The sequence below is a fragment of the Taudactylus pleione genome, unplaced genomic scaffold, assembly GCF_031769625.1.
Source record: "Taudactylus pleione unplaced genomic scaffold, aTauple2 ptg000248l, whole genome shotgun sequence".
Lineage (NCBI taxonomy): Eukaryota > Metazoa > Chordata > Amphibia > Anura > Myobatrachidae > Taudactylus > Taudactylus pleione.
Genome location: NW_028284650.1, coordinates 3,746,924 through 3,759,197, shown reverse-complemented (window position 1 = coordinate 3,759,197; position 12,274 = coordinate 3,746,924). Strand labels below are relative to the sequence as shown.

At 46.7% G+C, this 12,274-nt stretch overlaps 1 protein-coding gene across 1 annotated transcript in view; it reads right to left on the bottom strand.

Annotated features, from left to right (window-relative positions):
• The window catches only part of RDH8 (retinol dehydrogenase 8), a 42,943-nt gene extending 42,246 nt beyond the window's left edge, over positions 1-697 (bottom strand). Inside the window, exon 1 of the mRNA XM_088479877.1 lies at positions 592-697. Within this exon, the coding sequence (XP_088336003.1) occupies positions 592-697 (106 nt within the window). The remainder of the gene's footprint in view (positions 1-591) is intronic.
• Positions 698-12,274: the final 11,577 nt, after the last annotated feature.

The window sequence follows — 12,274 nt, the reverse complement described above, 5'->3', positions numbered from 1 at the left end:
TATTACTCCATATAACCTCTCCCTATATCTCCTCCTATTACTCCATATAACCTCTCCCTGTATCTCCTCCTATTGCACCATATAACCTCTCCCTATATCTCCTCCTATTACACCATATAACCTCTCCCTATATCTCCTCCGATTACTCCATATAACCTCTCCCTATATCTCCTCCTATTACTCCATATAACCTCTCCCTATATCTCCTCCTATTACTCCATATAACCTCTCCCTATATCTTCTCCTCCTATTACACCATATAACCTCTCCCTATATCTCCTCCTGTTACTCCCTTTAACCTCTCCCTATATCTCCTCCTATTACTCCATATAACCTCTCCCTGTATCTCCTCCTATTGCACCATATAACCTCTCCCTATATCTCCTCCTATTACTCCATATAACCTCTCCCTATATCTCCTCCTATTACACCATATAACCTCTCCCTATATCTCCTCCTATTACTCCATATAACCTCTCACTGTAACTCATCATTACTCCATATAACATTTCCCATGACTGGTATTACTACACATAATTTACCATGGATAACTGTTATTAGTCTACTAAACTGTTCTATAAAACTTCTTACCATGGTAACGTTCCAGTGGGTCCTTTGCCAGCTGAACAGCAATCTTTAGTCCGATGCCCGATGAGCACCCTGTTACAAGAACATTCTTCTTTCTGTCACTAGCCATTGTGCCTTGTTCTGTGTGAGCTGCCAGCCCTCCTCTGTGAGAGATCCCGGATTATCATGACACCACGTGACAATGTATTTTCCTAATGACTGTCCCTCTTAACCTTTTCATTCCCTCAAGGGTTAAAGGTCCCATTCACATTGACAGATTACACTTGCTAATACTATAAACTCACATACAACTGTATGGGTACAATGGATATATATTGTTACAGCACAATGACAGACTGTAAATTGCACCAGCCAGAACTTTAGTGTTGTCTTTTATAGAGCACCAGTTGTAACAATCTGCATTATTTTCATAATTTAACCTATCAAAAGGCCTGCAGAACATCGCTGTCTCACATGTGAAATATTCTGCATAGATAGTAATATTTTAAAAATCAAAACTTTCTGCAAAACTTCTTACTTTCAGTTTTTTTATTTCTTTAAAAATAAAACACTCTCTAAACAGGAGCAACTGTAGGGAACGCGATTCATACATATCGTTTTCACAGGATCAGGCTTCCTAATTGTCATAGTTGCTTGTTACAATTCAGCTTTGTTTGGCTAAGTACTTTATGGTGGGTGTGGACGTGGTACAAAAATGTTGACATTTAGCAAGACGATATGGATAGAATGTCAACATGTCAAATATTAACATCCTCAATGTCGACACTGGCGTAATGTTGATGTGGCCGAAATGTCGACATGCAAAAGGTAAGGCACTGCACCAGGTTTTACTTTTGTTTGCTTGGAGCCTGTATTCTGACTGCAAATCTTGTGTGGTTGTGTTGTAGCTGCTCGTGGGCATTTTGTTCAATTGGCATCTGCACGTGCAACATGACTTTACCAGAAGTTTTTTGCTTAGTAGGGTTATTTAAGGGATGGGTGCAGCATGCTCCTGTGCCCGATGATTGCAGGCGCCTTATTACTCCTGCTCTGTTGGTACGTTTTGGTGTTGGCCCTTACGGCTCTTTGCTCCTCCTTGTACAAGTCCCTTTTGTTCCAGATCACTTTTGCGAAGGCTTTTCCTGGGGCTTTTTGCATCTGCAAGGCTGTTGCCTCCTCTAAGGGTTCACCCCCTCCTTTGCTTAGGTCACAAATACTAGTAGCCAACTCAGTTATGTGCCAAATGTGACTGATCAGCTGGGGCGTGGCTGTTGGGTTCCTGCATCCCTGTGCTGACTCCTGGATCTGCCTGGTGCACCTTTGCTACTTGTAGTTCAAGCCCCTGGCTGAGGGCGCCCAGTTGATGCATCTTGATGCTTCCCTGGTTATGGTCTATCAGTCCCTTTGAGTCTTTCAGTATTGTATTTAGTTGCTCCTTCTGATTATGGTAAACATTAATTTCATATAGGGGCTGCCTTCACAGCTGCTGGGATTTTCAGGCTCTTGGAAACTGGAAGTTTGACGATTCCAAAATATATTTTCGTTGATCATGCACCAAATGGTTCTTTGACAAAAATGTATTTTGTTTTGACTTGGAAGCTTTTTTCCATTCGTCACCATCCTGAGGGATTTGACGGATCCTGAAGGATATGGCCCTGTTTTGCCTTGATACCTGATGTCTGATTGGCATTTGTACGCTAGTCAGGATTTTCAGGTTTTTACCTCAGGGCAAGTCCTGCTCCTCCCCTTCCTCCTCACCACCAGCTATTGTCCTGCTAGTGCTTTGTGTTGCATGTGGGACTTTGGATGACTGTTCAATTTCGTTCAAAGGGCACTCCTACGATTGCTGTACACCTAGGTCCCCATTGGTCCATTCGTCCTCCTTATTTGTAGCGTGTCACATTATTCAGTGGTTGGGTAAGTGGGGTCTTTCCTGTCTCATACTGCGTAGGAGTTTGGCCCACTGTGGGTGCTGGCGACTCATCTGGGTGGGAATGCCCCATGGACCCGGTCATTTTTGGACTTACAGTTCTTGATTGACCAGGATTTGGAAATTGTTAATCAATGGTGGCCTTGGTGCTCAGTTTTATTGTCATCCATCATTACTTGCTAGTATTGGCATGGTGGCTGTAGTGGTGTGGTAATGGACAAGGCTAGGAGAAAGGTTAATTCCTTAGTGTCTTGGAAGTTTGTGGCGAAACATCCGCTTTTCAAGGATGTTGATGCTCACCTTTTCCGACCTAATGGTGTACACCTTACTGAGGATGATGTTCTTTTTGAATAATGTTTTTAGGGTTTTAGATACTTTAGATTGAGTGATGGCGGCGAACTCGACTCTTGGTCGGTGCCTAGCGTGGCAGGAAAGAACTGCAGTCAAGGGGCCAGTGAGCTGCTTGATAAATTAATCCCCTTTAATATACCTTTTGGCTGATTGTCCCTACTGGGATTAACGGCCTTGGTTGCCTAACCGGGCTTTGCTGGTATTGGGAATTTGTTTGACCCTTGTACTTGCTGTGAATGGGCCCTGGAAGTTTTTGTGGACATCTGATTGGTAGGCCTTTACCTCTGTCGGCTGCTGTTTCTTTTGGTCACAACCATATTACAGTTTATCTTTGATAATTTAAATAAAATGCTGACCAGGTTTAACCACCACATATGTGTCTTTGTTTATATTATAGATACGTTTTAGTGTTAAATGCATAAGGATGGGTTCATCTGTTATTGGCCGCTAGGTTGTCAAGTGCTCCAAAGCTCCCAGATGCTGCTTCTCAATGACAAGCTAAGAGTTATGAGCTGTGCTGTGATGGCACACTACCAGCCTGGGGGAGCAGAAGCATTGTGTATCACAGAACCATGTAAGCACATATTAATTTAAATATTTAAGCACTCTTCCCTTCTATATTGTTAGTCAATGAGTAAGGGGGTTTGTTTAATTTAAATTCCTGTACCAACCAACATTCGGGTGTGGGGACAGTCATTTACCTGTATTAATATTTTATTGCCCCTTACTGAGTAGCTAAAGGAGGAGGACATGGTGTTCCTTACAAGGGTAACCAATACATATAACAAATAAACTCCTAACACCACATCGGCTGATCTCCAGGTAGGAGCAGTGTGTAGCTCATCTTCTCAACCCTTTCCCCCTCCACATGGACAGTACCCTTGGCTATGACCCGGTTCAACAACCATTTGAAAATCCATAAAGCAAAATTGATAAATAAAATGGGAGACTGGTCTGGGGCTGATTGGCACTATGGCAGGGAAAACCTATGCAGTGTGTCCCCTTGTTATAGTACTACCATCCATGACTGGTAATGCCTAGTGCTGGTAATGGAAATACAGAAGGGGACCCTACGCTTTTTTATGAAAATTTTTTTTTTTCCATACTCGATGTAAACACAGTGGAATACCAGCGATTTGTGCGGCTTCAAAACCCGCTGCACATTGCCGGCAGGCTGGCAACATATCATGGGCTATTACATCCTGTGACTTGGAGGCCAAAGTCGCTGCTATCTTAACTCAAGTTATAGCGACTTATAGGTCTCCAAAGAAAAATCACATTATTGTTTGTTTTCCTCCCTAAGGGCCTGATTCAGAAGTCCACACTAACTGCAAGTAATGCCGATATGCAGGTAGTTGGGTGATGTTGGCAGTACAGAGCATGCGTTTGAGTCGCATTGTGTATGCGTGCCGACCGATTGTTCTCGCAGGGAGACACAGAACGAATTCAGAGGCAAGAGCTGTGGGCATTCCTGGAAAGTAACGGTGTGGCTAGACCCTAAAAAAAAATCCCTGTTAAGTGCAGCCTGTGGGTTTCACTTCAGGGCTAATTGAATAGCCCCGGGGGATCAATGAACATGCAGTAAATTACCATGGCTAATTGAATTGCCCCCTAAGTGTTGTTTTTACCACTAGAACACAACAGATAAAAAGCAAACATTCATTTTAACAAACAAGGAAAATTATATTTTTTAAAAAATATCTTAAAAACTTTCATCTTTACCTGTCAGTATGTTCACACATCACATATTTTAGCTGTATTAAGCTCTGCTTCCTGTTATAATTATAGTTAAACATGGAGTTGGACTGAGTACTAATGTAGAAATGTTTAGTGAAAGTCATAAAAATTAATTGTATCTATTCACACTTAAATGATTTTGAAGTTCTGTTAATATTAACTTGAGAGCACTTACATGAGCAGCTGTTTACTTTGCAGTTTACAATACAAATGCACACAGTGAGGTTACTGACCTTCTTTCATTATCCAGACTTTGTCCCTCATTCAGCAGGTGCACGCTACTGCACTGGTGAATGCAGATTCCCGATGATCGGGAATCTGCCCAGACGCCTAACCCGTTCGGCGCATTTGCAGAACGGGACTGCGATCCTTCACCTAGACTGGTAGCAGACTGTCATTGATTGCCAGTCTGCTGCCATTTGTAGGCGGGGAGGGGGCGGCGATGTCCTTCATCTCCTGAAATGGATGTGTGTCTTCGCCATTGGGAAGGAGGGAAGGGGCCAGGATCCCCGGCGGCCGACTGAGATTTCCTGGCGTCTTCCTCTCATTTGCGGCGGCTGGCTGCGTGACCCCATGGGTCACCGTTGCCGGTTGATGTTCTGCAGTTTATCCGTTGCTGCATTGGACATTGCAGTTTGGATAAGTAATGCAGCAGGAGGCGTGATTCCCCCTACTGTATTACCATATCGGCAAAGATGGAATTGCAAAGCAGCTTGCGAACAGCTTTTCAATTCCGTCTGAAGCTGAATCAGGCCTTTTGTTCCAATCCTGTTATTGACATTAGTTTTGAAACCTGTAAAACTGGCTATTTAAAAGCTCACAATCAGGGACAATGTAAGTTTAGTGATTTGTGTTGTCTATAAGGGATTGCATAGCTCTTAACTCTTAAATATCCCTAATCAGAACAGTGCGAGAAGACGGCTTGGTCAAGCATAGGTGGAGATGTATTAAATCTTGGGGAGAGAGAGGGCCTAATTTAGAGGTACCTAATGCCAATGTTCACATAGCTGAGCTTTTATTTCCAACTGCGTATGCACAAAAACCTTTGAAAACCCCTACGACGTTTGCATTACACAGAGTGCATGTACGAAGATTCTGTTGTTATCGGGACAGACGGTATGAGAAATGGGGTAGGAGAGTGATGGGCATTCCTTGGTGGTGACTGGGAGGTGGCCTGAAGTTGTTGCAAAAAAGTCTGTCTCATGGGCATGTTATCGGAGTGTTGCAGGCGTGTACATGAAAGCGGCTACGTTCTTAGACCCACAGTTGCAGCCACTAAGGCCATGTTTAGATGGAGAAACTGCAAAAATAATTTCAGCCCTGCCCCACCCCACGGACCCACAAAATGTGGGATTTTGCTGCACCAGGGGTGGAGTCTAATGACGTCAGATATGGCCTCGTCCCCTGAAGTAGTCAGCTGCATCCCAAGCAAAAGGTAGACAAGTATGATGTAACAGATAAGAACCAAAACACTTGAAGGCGGTTCTGCCAAAACCAAAACACGGGGGTCCACATACATCTCTCATAGCAACCAATCAGCTTTTAACTGTCATTTTTTCAACGCTGTAAAATGACAGAAGCTGATTGGTTGGTATGGGCAACTCCATTTTATCAGCCTCCAAGATTTGATAAATCTACCCCTAAATGGATTATGCCTGCATCCCCCGTTAGCAGTCCCGAGGACAGGGGGGGACTAAGGGCACACCCATACTGGGCCCTGAGATACACAAAACGGGGCCACAGATGGCAGACTCACTGTTCCAGCTGCTGGGACCCATAGCCGCCGACCAGCCCCAGCTCCCTTGTAGACTGGCAGCCCGGGCCAGGCATGACCTTTAAGTCAGCAACGCGGTGGTGTGACGTCATAGGTCACATCACCGCACATCTTCCTTGCCCGTAAGACAGGCTGCGGTGGTGAGGAGTTTAGGTGCTAGGGGATATGGAATAGGGGATGGGGGCAGAGGAAGGTGATGAGGGCTAGGGACGGAAGAAGGTGAAGGGGCAGAGGAAGGTGATAGGGGCTGGGGGCAGAAGGTGATGGGCTGGATGAAGGTGATTGTGCCTGGGGATGGAGGAGGGTGAAGGGGCAGAGGAAGATGAAGGTGCTGGAGGCAGAGGAAGGTGATGGGGGCTGGGGGCAGAAGGTGACAGGGGCTAGTGGCAGAGGAAGGTGATGGTGCCTGGGGACAGAGGAAAGTGAAGGGGGCTGGGGACAAAGGAAGGTGATGCAGGCTGGGGATGGACGAAGGTGAAGGGGGCAGAGGAAGGTGATGGGGCCTGGGGGCAGAAGGTGATAGGGGCTGGGGGCAGGGGAAGATGATGGGGATGGGGAGCTTCTGGGGTGAGGATGGTGATGAGAGGCTGAATTTGAGGAAGGAGATGAGTACAGTGGATGGCTGGTTGCAGACACCATCCCTCCTACCCCTGAGGCATGCACAGCACTCATCAAGAGGACCTTGCAAGAGACAGTAGACAAGAACTAAAGCCTGCATCATCAGTACTGTATGTAAAGGCTGGCATATCTTTCAGTTAACATTCTCATGCTTCACATATAACACATGCAGGGGAGGGATGTGCGGGATTGGGGTAGTGGTGAGAAGGTGGGGCCCCCCAGTGTACCGGCCCCTGAGATTTCTGTTGCCGACCCTGTCCGTTATGTGCCCCTATTACTGAGCAGCACCCAGTGCTACAAACAACCCTTCAGTGCCATGTGGACCCGTGACTGGTATCCATGTCATTGAAGGGAAACCCATAAATGGCACATATTGCCAAACTGTCTACGAATTGGGACACAAGTCCTGAGCCACAGGTTGAAGTGACAGTACCTTCAAATTCGGACTAGAACTGTGAAGCATTCCGGAACTTGGTCCCGCTGCTTACTCCATTTTAAGATGGCGTTGTGCCGCTGTAGCCTTTGGGCTACATATCACATAACTACCTGGGAGAGGGTTCCATAGGAATCTTCCCCCAGCAATGGTAGCTGTGCATGCTCTGGTGTCTCGGCACACTCGGTCACTTTGCTCCCAGCACATGGCAGGGACTGGCTCTTTTTGGAGCCCCTGTCACGGCGGGTGCCCTTTAGTACATTCAGGCGTTATGATCACATCCTGCAGTGCTATCATGGGCGCAGCAAGCTCCAGAAAGCAAAACTTAGATGTAATTGCCTATAGAAGCCTATCAGCTTCTTTACGCAGAATTCTCCAGAGTGGGTTCGGAAAAGAGAATCCTGTTTCAGACAGATCTCTTGCACCTGATATGGAGCTGGTACAAGTGCCCATACTAATGATGACATTTGCTGATGCCAGAACAGTGAGTAAGATAGGCTTGCACTTTCAGGTGCACAGATTTTGCTACTTAGGCCCTGAGTTGTATGCTATACAGATATTTACTCAATTGCCCGATGTTCTTATTACAGCGCATGCGTCTAAGTTGCACAGCGCATGTATCCCGGTGCCTCTGCAATGTCGCTCACAGAGAGGATTTAGTCGCAGAGTGATTGACAGTTAAGGGTCATTTGTGGTGGTAATGGAGGGATGGCTAGAAAAACACGGGAGTGCTGCAACCGTTTTAAAGATGTTTCGGATCCAGCGACTGCGTCTTTGTACACAGTTTCACTGGTGCCGGCGTCTTAGTTTCATCACCAATTCTGCAGGATCATAGACTTATTCAGAAGGCCGCTGATCGACTGATTTGCGACTGACTGCATTTTAAGTAGATGCTGCAACTTTTTATGCAGATGCTGGGATTGGTAAAGCCGCAGGTCTCACTACATCTTCTGGCAGCTGGGAGACATTTGCCTATATTCGCAGTCGCAACAGGTTTAGAGTACAAGTCTGAATCAGGCCCTTAGTTCAGGTGATCGTGGCATTAGCATATGAACGTGAGTGCAATGCCTCAGACATAGGGAAAAGTGGGCGCAGAAGCATGTGATTAAGCATCAGGCCCTTAGCCATATCTGCTCGCACAGATTGATCACCAATGCATGCTGTAGCCCAACTGAATATCTTTGTAAAAGAAAGTACATGCTCAATATATACAGTATACGTACATATGCAAACTACAAACTATTATCTGGAAACCCAGGATGGAAGTAAGATTAAAGGACATGAGTGAAATTGTAATTTAGGAAACACAGGCACAGGACCTGATTCAGAGATGTACGCTAACTCGATGGTTAGCGCACATCTCCGATGTTTGGAGGACTGCGCATGTGCAGCCCTCCAACTGCGAGCCCGCCTGCAGTGTTTCCCAGCCGCAGCCTGATTGACAGTCTGCGGCGTTTGGGAGGCGGAGCGGGGGCATTCCCTGGCAGCGTTCCCGGAAACGGGGGCGTGTCTTCCCCATTTTCCGTGAGGGACGAGGCCAGGGTCTGTATGGGTGCATGCAGACTTCCTGGCCTCACAAGTTGCCAGGACCCGGCCAGGCTGCGGGAAGCTTTAGCTCCCGCAGCCTGGCCAATGGAACATCGACAACAATCGCGACCATTGGTCGCAATTGTTTTGATGGTGACCCCAGGCTGCGACCTGGCCCGCATTGCTGGGATCACGCAAATGCAGCAAGGAGGTGTATGACACATTCTGCATTTGCATTTTAAATGGACGGAATTGCCCGGCGCTTGTGTGCACTTGTGTGCGGCTGTGCAGTTCCATCCAGTGCTTAAAGTGGTCCTAGAGAAGTGGGGGAACTCACCCTCCTTGTCTCCCAAAAAATGACAATGCGCGGCGAAGAAAGGGGTGTGGCTCCAAAAAGAAAGGGGCGTGGCCACAAAATAAACAGGCGTGGTCACACAATTGTATTCCCTATTCAAATTACACCACTCAGTAGCACAATCTTGATTCACCCGATTCACATTACACAACATAGTAGTGGTCCTTATTCATGTATGACACACAGCAGTGCCCTTTTTACACAATGCCCACAGTAGTGCCCCTTTTACACAATGCCCACAGTAGTGACCAGGGCCGGACTGGGACTAAAAATAGGCCCTGGCATGTAAAGAACACACAGGCCCACCTTGCGTCAGCATCTGGCTCCTGGCATAGACTCCTAACTCCCTAACTATTCCTGGCTCCTCCCACTTCTTAGTTTATGCTCTTACAAATATAATTAATATTAGAACAACAGACAAGTACACATCATTCTCTATTAAAATACATACAACAGAGCACATCCTGCTGGGAGTCAAACATTTGGTATTGTGTTGGTTCTGTTAAGTTGTGCAGACACCTATAGATATATCTGTCCAATTCGTGTGGTGGGACAGAAAATCTGTATGTAAACAATATGGGAGCAAATAACAATAGAAATTTGCTCCCAGATGCTGGAAAATGGACCAGATTTTCTTTCCCACCAGACAGATTGGACAGATATCTATAGGTAAAGCTGGCACTTCACTGGTGTAGGTCATACACAAAGAAAGGGGAAGGCATTTTCCCAAGACCTAGTTTAGCAATTGTAGAAGATTAGATAGTGGTCACTATAGGACTTTTTTAGGACAGGGGTGCTGAACGCAGAGGACACATCTGTGCCACCAAAGCAGAGCTGTAACTGCACATTTTAAGGAGAGCATTTGTGCCGCCATGTGTAGGTGAAGCAGAGAGTGCAAACAAATTCAGGTGTGGTTTTCACTGGGAAGGGACGTAGCCACCTAATTTTTCATGTTACGTCACACAGTAGTGTCTCTTTTTCACATTACGTCACACGGTAGTACCCCATAGTCACACTACAAAACACAGTAGTGTCCCTTAGTCACACTACACTGCACAGGAGTGTCCCTTATTCATGTTACATCACACAGTAGTGCCCTTTTTCACCTTTCGTCAGACAGTAGTGTCCCTTTTTCATGTTATGACACACAGTAGTGTCTCTTTTTCACATTACATCACACAGTAGTGTTTCTTTTACACATTACGTCACGCGGTAATAGCAACATACTAAAAGAAATAGAGGGAGGCAGGAAATAGAGAGGAGGAAAGGGTGGGAGCCAGGAGAAAAAGAGGAGGAATTTGTGTAGCTGGAGAGAGAGAAGGAAAGAGGGGACCCAACATAGGAGAATTAGGGAGAGCCAGGAGATAGAGAGAGGAGGAATAGGAGGAACTGGAGTAGAGAGCAAGAGAATATGGGGAGCCAGGAGAGACATAGGAGAAATATGGGGAGTGGGAAGAGAGAGAGAGAAGAAATAGGGAGAGCCAGGAGAGAAAGAGAAGGTATAGGTTGAACCGGGAGAGAGCAGAAAAAGGGAGAGCCACGAGAGAGTGAAGGAACAGGTTGAGCCGAGAGAAAGGGAGGAGAAACTGGGGAAGCTAGAGAGACATAGGAGAAATAGGGTGAGCTGAGAGAGAGACAGAAGGAATAGGGGAAGCTGGGGGAGAGAGAAGGAATTGGGGAGGCCGGGAAAGACATAGGAGAAGGGAGCTGGGAGAGAGTAGGAAGGAATAGGGAAACACGAGAGAGCGAGGAGAAAGAGGGGAAGCTGGGAGAGAGAAGAGGAATAGGGGGAGACGGGAGAGACATAGGAGATAGAGGGGAACCTGGGAGAGAGAAGAGGAATAGGGGGATACGGGAGAGACATAGGACAGAGAGGGGAGAGAGAGAGAATGGGGGAAGCAGGGAGAGACATAGGAGAAATAAGGGAACCTGGGAAAGAGAGAGAAGGAATAGGGGGAGACGGGAGAGAGAGGAGGAATAGAGGAAGCTGGGAGAGAGAGAGAGAGAGAGAGAGAAGGAATAGGGGAAGCCAGGAGAGACATAGGATAAAGAGGGGAAGCTGAAAGAGACATTGGGCTCGATTCAATTCAACGTAAATTCAATAGCGCCGGAAATGAGCTATTCAAATCAGCGCGCCCGACTAAGGATTTCTTCTCGCCTCCCTCCTGGGATGCAAGCAAAAATCCAACCAAAGTCCAGGTGCAATGCTGTTTTCTGCACTTAGCGCGGCGGAAACAGCATCGTGCCGGGAAGTTTAGTCAGAGAATGCCTGTTCTCGCGAATAAACACCTTGTTTAAGGGGCAAGGGACAGGAGAAGGGCATTCTCCGACCTAACAACGCACAGAATTGAATAGCTGCGGGAGCTCATTTACATTGCTATTCAATTCGCGTTGCATTGAATCAAGCCCATAGGAGAAAGAGGGGGAGCTGGGCAAGAGAGCAGGAATAGGGGGAAATGGGAGATAGAGGGTAGGAATAGGGGGAGAATGGAGAAAGGAGGAATAAGGGCAGGCAGCAGAGTTTAGGAATAGGGGAATAGGGGGATACAGAAAAAAGGGGGAATAGGGGGATACAGAAAAAAGAGAGAAGAAATCAGGGGAGATAGAAAAGAGAGTAAGGAGGAGGAATAAGGTGAGATGGGAGAGAGACAGAAGGAAATTAATGGCGGAGATGGCAGAGAGAGATACCGCATGTACAGTAGTTTTGGAGCGTGCAGAGGTTTTACCTAGTGTCACCATATGCAGGCTCCTCTGAATGGCGTGTCCGCCTCCCGGGCAGCAGACAGTCTGCATAGCTCTCCCCCGCGGTTGCTGCTATTTCCTAATTTTAGAAAGGACCTCTGTGACGTATCTACCACTTGACCGCTGCAGGAGGCTGGACCGCTCCTGCATTACCATCCACTAGGGCATAGTGGGGGAATAAATAGCAGTGAGCCACCGCGCCCAAAGCGTGGCGAGCGCAGCGATCCCGGGAGGGGACAC